Genomic DNA, 14,861 nt, shown 5'->3' with positions numbered 1-14,861 from the left:
AAGTACCCCCCCCCTCCGACCCCCTAATAGGTCCCCAAGGGTCCTATTAGGGTCTGACCCCGGGGTCCTATTAGGAGTTCAGGAAGCTGTGTTTGCCGCCCCCCTTTTTTTTGGCCGCAGCTTTTTTTTTTCTTTTAATACAAAAAAATCCCCCCCTGACCCCCTAATAGGTCCCCCAGGGTCCTATTAGGGTCTGATCCCTTACCCCGGGTCCTATTAGGGGTTCAGGGAGCTGCGCTTGCCACCCCTTTTTTGGGGGGCCGCAGGTTTTTTTTTTTTTTTCTATTACTGTTATTACACTTTTTACACCAAGCACCACACACTACATACTTCAAATTTTGGGGGGTATTTTATGCTTTAACCCTTTGTAAAAATGAAAAATGTTTGTGAAACCAAGCATTTTCGGTAAAAAGATTTTTTTTTTACATATGCAAAAGTCGTGAAACCCCTGTGGGGTATTAAGGTTCACTTTACCCCTTGTTACGTTCACCAAGGGGTCTAGTTTCCAAAATATAATGCCATGTGTTTTTTTTTTGCTGTCCTGGCACCATAGGGGCTTCCTAAATGCGGCATGCCCCCAGAGCAAAATTTGCTTCCAAAAAGCCAAATGTGACTATTCCTCTTCTGAGACCTGTAGTGCGCCAGTAGAGCACTTTTCACCATCATATGGGGTGTTTTCTGAATCGGGAGAAATTGGGCTTCAAATTTTGGGGGGTATTTTATGCTTTAACCCTTTTTAAAAATGTAAAATTTTTGGGAAAACAAGCATTTTATGTAAAAAAAAAAAATTTCACATTTGCAAAAGTCATGAAACACCTGTGGGGTATTGAGGCTCACTTAATTCCTTGCTACGTTCCCCGAGGGGTCTAGTTTCCAAAATGGTATGCCATGTGGGTTTTTGTTTTTTGCTGTTTTGGCACCCTAGGGGCTTCCTAAAGGTGACATGCCCCCCAAAAACCATTTCAGAAAAATGTTCTCTCCGAAATCCCCTTGTCGCTCCTTCCCTTCTGAGCCCTCTACTGCACCCGCCGAACAATTTACATAGACATATGAGGAGACATATGAGGTATGTGCTTACTCGAGAGAAATTGGGCTACAAATACCAGTAAAAATGTTCTCCTTTTACCCCTTGCAAAAATTAAAAAATTGGGTCTAAAAGAACATGCGAGTGTAAAAAATGAAGATTTTGAATTTTCTCCTTCACTTTGCTGCTATTCCTGTGAAACACCTAAAGGGTTAAAACACTGACTGAATGTCATTTTGAATACTTTGGGGGTGTAGTTTTATAAAGGGGTCATTTATGGGGTATTTCTAATATGAAGACCCTTCAAATCCATTTCAAAACTGAACTGGTCACTGAAAAATAGTGAGTTTGAAAATTTTGTGAAAAATGTGAAAATTGCTGCTGAACTTTGAAGCTCTCTGGTGTCTTCCATAAGTAAAAACTCATCAATTTTATGATGCAAACATAAAGTAGACATATTGTATATGTGATCCCAAAAAAATATATATTTTGAATATACGTTTTCCTTACAAGCAGAGAGCTTCAAAGTTAGAAAAATGCAAAATGTTCATTTTTTTCATAAAATTTTGGGATTTTTCACCATGAAAGGATGCAAGTTGCCACAAAATTTTACCACTATGTTAAAATAGAATATGTCACGAAAAAACAATTCCAGAATGAGAATGATAACTAAAAGCATTTCAGAGTTATTAATGTTTAAAGTGACAGTGGTCAAAAAACGCTCTGGTCCTAAGGTGTAAAATTGCCTGGTCCTTAAGGGGTTAAGGGCCTAGTACCTAGGGCACATCAAAAGAAAACCCTTTCCATAGGAGGGAAGCCCTACTGGTACCAAGACTGCCATTCTCCGAAGACCTGATCTTCCCAAGGTCACCGGTGATATTCCTACAGACCTCCACCTCAGAGAGGATTTTCTGTTGGGTCGACACTAAACACCTTGCATTCCACGTGTAGTACCTAACCACTAAACTAACTAATAATAAAGTGCCCTGGTCTCGGCCACCCAGGGACCTGAATGCCCCTTAAGCCCATTCCGGATAGGTAAGGCCGGCAAGTTGACTCCAGCCGATGGAGGCGCCCACCCTGTTGTAAACCCCTATACTAAAGTTACAATGAAGCAGGAAGTGGTCCATGCTTTCCAGCGTGTCCTCACACTCTTCTCGGGGACATCCCCGGTCATCAGAGTTCCTACACTTCAGGTTGTCCCTTACATATAGCTTCCCCTGAAAGCAGCAACAAGCAAAGTCCCAAAACTTCTGGGGGATCCTTTTCATGTTTAAAATATACAACCCCACCCTCAGATCCCGACCTGGGCAGTCCCTGAGCACCAGAGGCTTCTGGAAGTGGGTCAACAGAACCCATTTGTCAAGGAACTGCCTTGACTGGGTGCTGATCTCCCACTCTCCCAGACCCCTCCGAAGTATCGCCTTCAGAGTCGGGGTAGCGTAAGCCAGTAGATATCCATTTGGCGTACGGAGGTCCTTCACTTGCCCTCCTCTCTCCCATTCCTGGAAGAAAGGCCCAAACCATTCCCTGCAGGAGATTACTCACGGAGGAGCCCTCTCTGACCAGGGGCTTGAAATGTTGGCTTTCAAGAAGGTGTTCGTAAAGAACACCACAGGGTTTACCCCCTAGTCTCCTTGTGCGGTACGTAACCTCCCTCTTGACTAGGTTCATCCTGTTCCCCCAAAACAGTTGGAAAAACAGGCTGTAGATCCTAGTGTAGTAAGCCTCTGGCAATATACATACGCTGCTGTCAGGCCCAAGGCCTGATTATGGAAACATACATGTGTTTTATAATTGTATCTGTGTATAAACTAAGACCTGGGGGTGAGGGGTCATTCAGACTGTGGGTTTGTGTATTGCATTTTATTGGGGGTCTGGCTGTTTGGTATCTCAATAGATAAAAAGAATCAGCTCACCAAGTCGTCTCCAAGGTATATAGAAGATAGCACAATACACCTGCACCAGCGGGAGCTCCGGATAATCTCTGAGGCCAAGTCCTCAGGTGAAGCAATCAGAAGGAGTAGAGGAAGTTCCGGCTCCCAAGGCTGGATAAAACATTCAAGTTTATTTCTTCATATAAAAAATCCAGTGCATGAGCAAACAATAAAAGCAATGTAGAAAGAACAACACCGAACGCACCTGTGCGTTCGGTGTTGTTCTTTCTACATTGCTTTTATTGTTTGCTCATGCACTGGATTTTTTATATGAAGAAATAAACTTGAATGTTTTATCCAGCCTTGGGAGCCGGAACTTCCTCTACTCCTTCTGATTGTTTGGTATCTCCTTTGAAGTCGTGCACTCTGGTCCCATCATATAATCAAACAGATAAGGGGTCAGGAACAGAGATGCCCCCCCCCCCCCCTCCTGGTGGGATCAGAGGGGAGGGGGGAATGGAGTTTCCCTCCAAAAAGGCAGATATATAATACTTAACAATGCTAGACTCAGGGTGTTCAAGGCTGTGCCAAAAACTGACAAGAGCTGGACTCTCACTGACAAGGACGGCTATATCATCATGCTGTAAGGACTTCATTTTTTGTTTTCTGAACTTGTCTTGCAAAACTCTTTTATATATTTTTATACCTGTATGTCATTTGTTTCTGTATTTTTATATAGTCAGCACTGTGATACCTTTTATCAGATTAAATGTTTAATTAATCTCTAAATATATGAGCTCACCTTTCTGAAGGCAGCTCTGGTGGAAACACGTTTATCTCAGGGTTAATTTGGTGACTTGCTGGGACTAGTAGTGGATACCCAGAGGTCTGGTGGCCTTAACCCTTGCACCATCCCACTCTCTCTAATGTCTTGGCTGGACCAATAGGGTGTGATCGTGACAACTGATGGCAGCGTCGGGATATATTTAGAGATTTTTAGTGCTTGCTGGATTTTACCTGTAAGGAAATCTTAGCACTAAAAAGAAATTGCATACATATTCTTGTGTGTAAATTCCAAAGACAGAGCTCAGTGCTGGTTTAAAAGGCATACAAAAAGAGTGCAAGACAGTTCTGTCCTCCCCATCTCCTGTTTAACCTCTTCTGTCTCATCTTGGAAATATGGAGGCATATCGCAAGCAGTCCAAGCCTGCACTGGAGCTAATGTGCCAAGAAAAGGACATCCCTACTGCAGGAAAGAACAAGGAACAACTTATTGCTGATCTTGTGGAGTATGATGCCCGTGCAGAAAAGCTGAGTGACATGAGACAAAGTCCTACAGCTGGAACTGCCATCCAAGGACTGATATCTCCTGGGGAATACAACATTACTCCCCATCAGGACAGTACTCCACATGACGCCTTGGACTCTTATATGCTGACTGCCTAACAACACCTTGGGAATGTGGATGCCAATATGAAACTCCAACTGCTTCTCCAGTACCAAACTGCAGAGAGAGAGGCACGAGCCGCAGAGAGAGAGGCCCAGGCACGAGCCGCAGAGAGAGAGGCGGCAGAAAGAGAGGCCCAGCGGAGGCATGAACTGGAGGTTCTGAGGCTTAGAGGGGAAAACCTAGTAGAGATGGGCTAGGGGAAGGGGTTGGTGTGCCCCTGGTGACATTTCAGGATGAGGGACCAGAAGTGAGTGATATGTCCCAATCCTGTGAGCCTAAGGAGGAGGAGGGAAGGAGTGATAGCCCTGTGTATGATGCCTGTAACATTGTTATGTCTGGAACTGAGGGAGAGGAAGGTGGAGATGCTAGTTCACCTGGGGGAAATGTGCTCCCTGATGCCACAAGATGGGGGGAGGGAAATGAGCATTTCCGGGAAGCTCTGCGCAGTGACCCTTCCCTTGAAGGGCTGAGACAACGTGCTGAACATACAGGTGTTGACACAGAGGGGCATCGGGTATATTGGGAAAAGGATATCTTGTACTGGGAGTCCCTTTCCAACGGCATGCTAGGGGCCCAGGAGGGAGAAAGGCCGTTAGTGGTTCCTAGGCAGTACAGGAAAGAGCTGCTGAGGTTGGCCAATGAGACCCCCCTGGCAGGACATTTGGGAGTGGCCTATGCGGTCATAGAGAAGGAATGTCTAGCTGTGGTCTGGGCTTTGCAAAAATTACAGCCATACCTGTATGGCAGGGATTTTACTGTCATAACTGATCACAACCTTCTACATTGGTTGGACAGAGTGTCTGGTAACAATGGCACCTTGAAACAAATGCTAAAAACATTTGTAGAATCGGAGGGCAGAGACTGGGAAAAGTATTTACCCCATCTGTTATTTGCTTACAGGGAGGTACCCCAAGAGTCTACAGGTTTCTCGCCCTTTGAGTTATTATATGGTCACAAAGTGCGGGGACCCCAAGATTTATTTAGGGAGGAATGGAAAGGGGGGCTACATGCCCCTGAGACTTCTGTGGTGGAGTATGTTCTGAGATTCAGAGACAGGATGCAGGCATTGACTGGGCTGGTACATGACAACCTCACAGCAGCCCAGTCCAGGCAGAAGTACTGGTACGATCGCGTCAGGGAGAAATAGACGGTTAAGGGAGATCTATGAGCCTGGAGAGGCCAGATCTCTCTGTCTCCATCTTAAGGGGGAGGTGTCAGGCCCAAGGCCTGATTATGGAAACATACATGTGTTTTATAATTGTATCTGTGTATAAACTAAGACCTGGGGTCAGGAACAGAGATGCGCCCCCCCCCCCCCCCTGGTGGGATCAGAGGGGAGGGGGGAATGGAGTTTCCCTCCAAAAAGGCAGATATATAATACTTTACAATGCTAGACTCAGGGTGTTCAAGGCTGTGCCAATAGCTAACAAGAGCTGGACTCTCACTGACAAGGACGGCTATATCATCATGCTGTAAGTACTTCATTTTTTGTTTTCTGAACTTGTCTTGCAAAACTCTTTTATATATTTTTATACCTGTATGTCATTTGTTTCTGTATTTTTATACAGTCAGCACTGTGATACCTTTTATGAGATTAAATGTTTAATTAATCAGTTCTGGTCTTTGATCTCTAAATATATGAGCTCACCTTTCTGAAGGCAGCTCTGGTGGAAACACGTTTATCTCAGGGTTAATCTGGTGACTTGCTGGGACTAGTAGTGAATACCCAGAGGTCTGGTGGCCTTAACCCTTGCACCATCCCACTCTCTCTAATGTCTTGGCTGGACCGATAGGGTGTGATCGTGACAGCTGCCCAGATAGATAAACAAGGGGAGCAGGTACGATTTGATCAGGTGTACCCTTTCCCTGAGGGTCATAGACCAACCCTTCCACTCAGGGGCGGACACAGACAGCAGAGGGCCCCTGTGCAAAGAATGTGCCTGCCCCCCCCCCCCAGCACTGTGCCCCCTCATGTACATAGACCCCACTCCATAGCCTCCACTTACCCCGCGCGTGTAGTGTAGCCACTTGCCTTGTCCACCACAGGTGGATGGAACGGCCCACCTGGTGGGCTCCGGGTGGCCCCTGTCCCTCTCAGTGTGCGGCCCAGGCCCCGTGAGTACTCCCCCAGGTCAGCCTGACCCGTATCTAGCTGGGAGGCAGAGGGCAGTGCTCCCCTTTACATTCGCACCCCTGGACTTAGCACGACACTCCTTGGCACCCCCTGGTTTCTTGGCTTCTTATCCTTAGTGATAGAAGTGACTTACAGGCAGGGCCAGACTGGGACAAAAAATAGGCCAAGGCATTTTAAAATAAACAGCCCATTTTTATGGTGGGGGTCTGACTCATGGGACCCCCACCAATCACCTTGGTTCAAGCAGCTCCCCAGATGTTGGAAAGCTGTAACTCCCATCATGTCTGAAGTGACTACAGCTGATGGGACAGTCAGGAGACTACACGATGATATCAGTGACTACAGCTCTGATGGGACAGTTAGGAAAATACACAATGATATCACTGACCTGAGTGACGTCTTCTCTGTTGTCTTTACTTTTCTTCTTCATCTGGTCCAGACACCAGGATTTCTTCCATCTTCTCTGCAGAGTCTGACACCTGGACATCATTGGTTCCTTCATTTGTCAGTAGATCCTCATCCTCTGTATGATGACAATAATCATTATAACCTTGCCAAATACTGTACCCCCTGAATATAATACTGCCAACCACTGTACCCCTGAATATAATACTGACAACCACTGTACCCCCGAATATAATACTGCCAAATACTGTACCCCTGAATATAATACTGCCAACCACTGTACTCTATCAATATAATACTGCCAACCACGATACACCACTGAATCACCCCATACACCCCACGCACTCCATCCTCAGTCTCCTCATCACCCCATATACCCCACGCAACCCATCCTCAGTCTCCTCATCTCCCCCATACACCCCATCCTCAGTCTCATCCCCCCATACACCCCACACAACCCATCCTCAGTCTAATCATCACCCCCATACACCCCACGCACCCCATCCTCAGTCTCATCACCCCATACACCCCACACAACCCATCCTCAGTCTAATCATCACCCCCATACACCCCACACAACCCATCCTCGGTCTTCTCATCACCCCATACACCCCACACACTCCATCCTCGGTCTCCTCATCACCCCCATATTCCCCATCCTCAGTCTCCTCATCACCCCATACACCCCACGCACCCCATCCTCAGTCTCATCACCCCATACACCCCACACACTCCATCCTCGGTCTTCTCATCACCCCATACACCCCACACACTCCATCCTCGGTCTCCTCATCACCCCATGCACTCCATCCTCAGTCTCCTCATCACCCCCATATACCCCATCCTCAGCCTCCACATCACCCCACGCACCCCATCCTCAGTCTCATCACCCACATACACCCCACGCACCCCATCTTCAGTCTCATCACCCCATACACCCCACACACCCCATCTTCAGTCTCCTCATCACCCCATCCTCAGTCTTCTCATCACCCCATACACCCCATCCTCAGTCTCCTCATCACCCCATACACTCCATCCTCAGTCTCCTCATCACCCCATACACTCCATCCTCAGTCTCCTCATCACCCCATACACCCCATCCTCAGTCTCCTCATCACCCCATACACTCCATCCTCAGTCTCCTCATCACCCCATACACTCCATCCTCAGTCTCCTCATCACCCCATACACCCCATCCTCAGTCTCCTCATCACCCCATACACTCCATCCTCAGTCTCCTCATCACCCCATACACTCCATCCTCAGTCTCCTCATCACCCCATACACTCCATCCTCAGTCTCCTCATCACCCCATACACCCCACGCACCCCATCCTCAGTCTCATCACCCCATACACCCCACACACTCCATCCTCGGTCTTCTCATCACCCCATACACCCCACACACTCCATCCTCGGTCTCCTCATCACCCCATGCACTCCATCCTCAGTCTCCTCATCACCCCCATATACCCCATCCTCAGCCTCCTCATCACCCCACGCACCCCATCTTCAGTCTCATCACCCCATACACCCCACACAACCCATCCTCTATCTCCTCATCACCCCATCCTCAGTCTTCTCATCACCCCATACACCCCACACACCCCATCTTCAGTCTCCTCATCACCCCATCCTCAGTCTCCTCATCACCCCATACACTCCATCCTCAGTCTCCTCATCACCCCATACACTCCATCCTCAGTCTCCTCATCACCCCATACACTCCATCCTCAGTCTTCTCATCACCCCATACACTCCATCCTCAGTCTCCTCATCACCCCACACACTCCATCCTCGGTCTTCTCATCACCCCATACACCCCACACACTCCATCCTCGGTCTCCTCATCACCCCATGCACTCCATCCTCAGTCTCCTTATCACCCCCATATACCCCATCCTCAGCCTCCTCATCACCCCACGCACCCCATCTTCAGTCTCATCACCCCATACACCCCACACAACCCATCCTCTATCTCCTCATCACCCCATCCTCAGTCTTCTCATCACCCCATACACCCCACACACCCCATCTTCAGTCTCCTCATCACCCCATACACCCCATCCTCAGTCTCCTCATCACCCCATACACTCCATCCTCAGTCTCCTCATCACCCCATACACTCCATCCTCAGTCTCCTTATCACCCCATACACTCCATCCTCAGTCTCCTCATCACCCCATACACCCCATCCTCAGTCTCCTCATCACCCCATACACTCCATCCTCAGTCTCCTCATCACCCCATACACTCCATCCTCAGTCTCCTCATCACCCCATGCACTCCATCCTCAGTCTCCTCATCACCCCATGCACTCCATCCTCAGTCTCCTCATCACCCCATGCACTCCATCCTCAGTCTTCTCATCACCCCATGCACTCCATCCTCAGTCTACTCATCACCCCATACACCCCATCCTCAGTCTCCTCATCACCCCATGCACTCCATCCTCAGTCTCCTCATCACCCCATACACCCCACGCACTCCATCCTCAGTTTCCTCATCACCCCCATACACCCCACGCACCCCATCCTCAGTCTCATCACCCCCATACACCCCATCCTCAGTCTCCTCATCACCCCATGCACTCCATCCTCAGTCTCATCACCCCCATACACCCCATCCTCAGTCTCCTCATCACCCCCATACACCCCATCCTCAGTCTCCTCATCACCCCATACACTCCATCCTCAGTCTCCTCATCACCCCATGCACCCCATCCTCAGTCTCCTCATCACCCCCATACACCCCACGCACTCCATCCTCAGTCTCCTCATCACCTCATACACCTTAAGCACCTCATCATTATTAAACCCCCCCCCCAGTCCTTCTCATCAACATTAAACCCCCTAATCACTACACCCCTGACCCCCCTTCTGGTCCTCCTTATGAACGCTACGCTCTGCCAGACCCCAAATCCTTCTTATCATTACACCACCAACCTCTTCAACACCCATCCTGTCCTCTTCTTCATCATTACAATCCCCCCCCCCCCCCCGCCCTGCACCCGGCCGTCGCTCTTCTCACCTTATCTGCTCAGTGATGCGGCCGTGTGAGGCGGGAGGGTTTGCTGCTCCTGTCGCTTCTGCCGGGGTCAGAGGCCATGACACGTGACGTCAGGGGCTTGGAACAGACGTGCGTGCCTGCGCGGGGCACGTCTGTTCCCATCACCCCCCCGCGCCTGTCTGTCTATCCCGGCCGGTTTAAAGGTAAATTACTGCTGTCAGCGGCCGGTCCGGGACCTGTTGCTGCAGCATATAGTAAGAAGTACTGGCAGGGGGCCCTGCAGGGGCCCAGACTGTGAGGCCCAGGCTGTGACCTGGGCCACTAGGTGGGCCCCCTAACACGCTGGGCCCCTGTGCAGCCGAACCGGCTGAACAAGTGATATGTCCGCCCCTGCTTCCACTGGTCCACCTTCTGAGCGGCATCCTGGAGTTTACCATCCCAGTTTTTGGTGGGATAATCATCCTGGCCGAATGTGATGCCTAAGACTTTTGCTGATTCTTGGGGCCCTGGAAGGGTGTCCGGGAGATCAAACGTGGGATCCCCCCTCCCAGCCAGAGACTCTCACACTTATCCCGATTGATCTTAGACCCGGATTGCCTCCGAGTAGCGGTCCACCTCCGACATCACCGCATCGACCTCCTCTCTCGAGGAGACGAAATAGTGGCATTGTCAGCATACGCCACCACTCTCTGGGTGACAGCCGGCTCCGCCAGATTCATCCCGACTCCCGCCAATGGTCCGCGACTCACCCTCCTAAGGAAGGGATCGATCGCGAACACATATAAGAGCGGGCTCAAAGGACAACCCTGACGGACTCCGGACCCCACCTCAAAAGAGTGGCCAGACCACCCGTTCACCAGCGGGGAAACTCTCTGCCCCTGCAATCAAGATATTAAGCCAATTAACAAAAGTACTCAGTAAGTCATATCTCAGGAGGACGGACCAGAGGTACTCGTGGTTCACCCGATCAAATGCTTTGGCTTAATCCAAGCACAGCAAGTACCCCTTCCAGAGACCTGCACTACTCTGCTCCACTGCCTCCCTGACACTAAGGACAGCACTTAAGGTGCTTCGGCCTGGAACAGTGCAGTGATGGGCCCCCAAAAGGAGCCGGGATGCAAACTTCACCAAGCGATTAAACAGTATCTTAGCCAGAAGCTTCCTGTCCACATTGTGAAGAGCTATGGGCCTCCAATTCTCAAATCTTTACCCTTTGAGAGAAGAATCAGGGCTGACCTCCTCATTGATTTTGGCAGAGTGCCCGAGAAGAGACACTCATTGAATACCTCAGTCAAGAGGGGAGCTAAAGACTCCTTAAAGGTCCTGTACCACTCGGATGTTAAGCCATCCGGACCTGGCGACTTCTTACGGGCAAGCCCCTCGATCGCCAGTCTCACTTCCTCTTCCCTGATTTCTTCTGCCAAAACATCAAGAGAGGGTTCTACCCCTGGCTCAGGAATGGTTTCAGCCAGGAAAGTCGACATCTTGTCTCGATCTAGATCCTTCCTCCCCAAGAGGTGCGAGTAGAAGGATCTGACAACCTCCAAGATCCCTGATCTGGACCGATTCAGAGATCCTCTACTATCAATCAGTCCTGAAATGATTTTACTACTCACTGACATCTTACAGTTTCTGTAAGGGTCAGGCGAGCGGTACTTCCCTAAATCCCTCTCAAAAACCAAAGATGCGTGCTTATCGTACTGACACCTCTTCAGCAAGGACTTCACTCTGGAGATATCCTCTCGGCTACCTCCAGTCGAAACGAGAAGCTTGAGTTTCCTCCTCAGACCCTGATACAAGCAATACCTGTTCAGGGACCTGAGGCTCGAGAGCTGGTGGAAGAACCCCGCCACTCGCTTCTTGAATATCTCCCACCACTCCAGCTTATTACTACAAAGACCCAGTAAAGGTACCTGACTCTGAAGAAAATCCTCAAAGGACTGTCTTACCTCCGCTTCCTCCAGGAGGGACGAATTAAGCTTCCAATAACCTTTTCCCATCCGGGGGTCTCTGTAACATTCAGGGGAAACAAAATCATACAGTGATCGGAGAACTCCACCTCAACCACGGACACTGCGGAAGAGACAGCTTCGTCCTTTAAATAAAACCTATCTATCCTAGACCTGCGACTACCTTGATGATAGGTGAAACCCGCGTGGCCCGAGCGGCTCCGGATGTGGGCGTCCTCTAGGCGAGCTTCTCTAGCTATGCTAATCAGTGCCACACTATCGCATGTCAGCGGACCATTGGAGCCTCTCCTATCTTGGGACCTCGTGACATTATTGAAGTCCCCTCCAAAGATCACCTGCCTACTCGTAAAAAGAAAGGGCTTAATCCTCATAAAGAGATCTTTATGGCCCCGCTTAGTTTGCGGGGCGTAGATGTTAATGAGCCAGAGCTCCTGTCCCTTCATGAAGACATCTAAGATCAGGCACCTCCCCACTTCTAATTCAATAACCCGTCGGCATTCAACAGGAGCGGTAAAAAGGACCGCCACCCCACTATACGGCTCAGCCGCAAGAGACCAGTGGGAGGGACCGTGCCTCCACTCACTTCTGGCTTTTACCAGAGAGGCTAGATCTGACAACCTGGTCTCTTGTAAAAAGAAAATGTCGGCTTCAACACGGCCGAGAAAATCAAAGGCTGCAAATCTAGCCGTATCAGACTTTATGGTGGCACAATTAATAGATTCCAGTGTCAATGGGGTGAGTGCCGCCATACAGGGTGATTAAATTAGACGGCCACACCCTTTACTTATGTTTTCCCTTCTTCTTCGCCACTTCATCCCCCGAAGAAGATGAGAGAGCAGGACCACTCTTGGATCTTTTTTTAAATTCAGATAGATCCATATTATCCCCGTCTCCGTCCGGCCCCGGTCTAGCCTTGCCCTCTGAGGAAGGTGCCTCAACAGGACAGGGCCCAGTTCCCCCCAGAGGCTCTTTCTCCCTAGGCACCTCGCCCTCACCTTCCCCCTCCAAGGAGGGGGAGGAGATGGTATCGAGGACGAGGTACCGGTTTGACAGGTCAATCAGAGGGGGGGCAGCCAGGCTTCTGCTTTGGACCTGGCCCGTAGTACCAGGAGCTTCAGAGGGCTCTGACCTCTTCCTTCTCCTCTAAATTTCTTTTTGGGCCTCACCCCACTCTCCTCATCCACACTTTCATAGTGGGAGGAATCGGAAGGGTCGCAAATATTGCCATCCTCTCTGTGAAGTCTCCTCATCTCCTCATCCAGCACATTCTCCTCCAGGGCTTCAGCGGTTACATGACCAGCTTCAGGAGCAGGGACTGAAGCTACCCCAGCCACCTGGGCACTCTCCAGCTCCCTACTCCTTCTACGATTTTCCTCCCTCACTAGCCCTTTTGCACCCCCATCCCTGCCCGTATCCTCCCCAGCCGAGGCAACTTCACAGCTCTCCTCAGCTGGAGCAGCCGCTGCACAGAAGGCGCTAGGACAACAGCTAAAAGGGTGTCCAACTACACCATACAGTTGGCTACGGATCTGCCGACAGGATGCGGCCAGATGACCCACACCACCACACAAAGCGCAGACCTGCACAGTACAGGCTGCGCTAAAGTGGGTTAGGCTGCCACACCTGTGACAGACCTTAGGTTGCCCCTGGTAGAAGACCTGGATCCTATCACGTCCAAGGAAGGCGGCTGACGGAATATGGGCAACCGTACTCCCTGAACGCTTGAGTTTGACGGAAAACGTCCAGGCCCCGGACCAGATCCCGTGCTCATCCAAGTTTTTCTTGGGCATGTCCGTCACATCCCCATACCGTCCGAGCCAGGTCATGATGTCATAACAAGAAAGTGACTCGTTACGGGTCAAAACTTCCCTTCGTGACGTCTCGCCCGCCCCCTTGTGACGTCACGCCCGCCCCCTCTACCAAAGTCTATGGGAAGGGGGCATGACAGAGGTCGCGCCCCCTTCCCATAGACTTTCGTTGAGGGGACAGGCGAGACGTCATGAGGGGGCGGGCGAGACGTTACGAAAGGGCCGGGCATGACGTCACGCCCGGCGGCTGCGAACACGGAAGCCCGCACACAGCATTCAGAGTAATGAACTTCCGGACGCTGTGAGCGAGCTCCGAACTGCAGGGCAGCGCACAACCCCTTTAATGGAAGCGCCACCTGAGCTGGCTCTATGTATCTGTCCTGAGTGTTAGAGGGAGTAGCTACAGGCACAGCATCCACCTCCCCCACTTGTGCTCTTTCCTTTATGAGTATGAGGATAGGGATATGAGTATGAGGATAGGGATATGAGGATAGGGATATGAGTATGAGGATAGGGATATGAGTATGAGGAAGGGATATGAGGAAGAGGATAGGGATATGAGGAAGAGGATAGGGATATGAGTATGGGATATGAGTATGAGGATAGGGATATGAGGATAGGGATATGAGTATGAGGATAGGGATATGAGTGTGAGGATAGGGATATGAGTATGAGGATAGGGATATGAGTATGAGGATAGGGATATGAGGAAGAGGATAGGGATATGAGTATGAGGAAGGGATATGAGGAAGAGGATAGGGATATGAGGAAGAGGATAGGGATATGAGTATGAGGAACGGATATGAGTATGAGGATAGGGATATGAGCATGAGGATAGGGATATGAGGAAGGGATATGGGTATGAGGATAGGGATATGAGCATGAGGATAGGGATATCAGGAAGGGATATGAGTATGAGGATAGGGATATGAGAAATAGGATAGGGATATGAGTATGAGGATAGGGATATGAGGAAGAGGATAGGGATATGAGTATGAGGATAGGGATATGAGGAAGAGGATAGGGATATGAGTATGAGGATAGGGATATGAAGAGGATAGGGATATGAGTATGAGGATAGGGATATGAGTATGAGGGATATGAGGAAGAGGATAGGGATATGAGTATGAGGATAGGGATAGGAGTATGAGGATAGGGATATGAAGAGGATGGGGATATGAG

The 14,861-nt window shown here is 49.8% G+C and overlaps 1 protein-coding gene across 4 annotated transcripts in view; it reads right to left on the bottom strand.

Moving 5' to 3' along the window:
- Window positions 1–14,861, bottom strand: part of LOC130360585 (malate synthase-like) — an 87,813-nt gene that overhangs the window by 71,638 nt on the left and 1,314 nt on the right. The window contains exons 1-2 of one of the 4 annotated variants that reach the window (XR_008890740.1): window positions 12,035–13,418; window positions 11,851–11,911 (exon numbers count right to left, since the gene is read on the bottom strand). The exons of 1 other annotated variant lie outside the window; for it this stretch is intronic. Coding sequence is in view for 2 of the 3 variants with exons in the window: in XM_056563120.1 (XP_056419095.1) it covers window positions 11,851–11,901 (51 nt within the window). In the remaining variant the exon portion in view is untranslated. Of the gene's footprint in view, window positions 1–11,850; window positions 11,917–12,034; window positions 13,419–14,861 lie in introns of those variants that run through there. 2 more of the 4 variants (XM_056563120.1, XM_056563128.1) reach the window with 2 other exon arrangements.

Source organism: Hyla sarda, chromosome 1 (genome assembly GCF_029499605.1).
Source record: "Hyla sarda isolate aHylSar1 chromosome 1, aHylSar1.hap1, whole genome shotgun sequence".
Taxonomy (NCBI): Eukaryota; Metazoa; Chordata; class Amphibia; order Anura; family Hylidae; genus Hyla; species Hyla sarda.
This window is presented reverse-complemented; position numbering and strand designations above follow the sequence as displayed.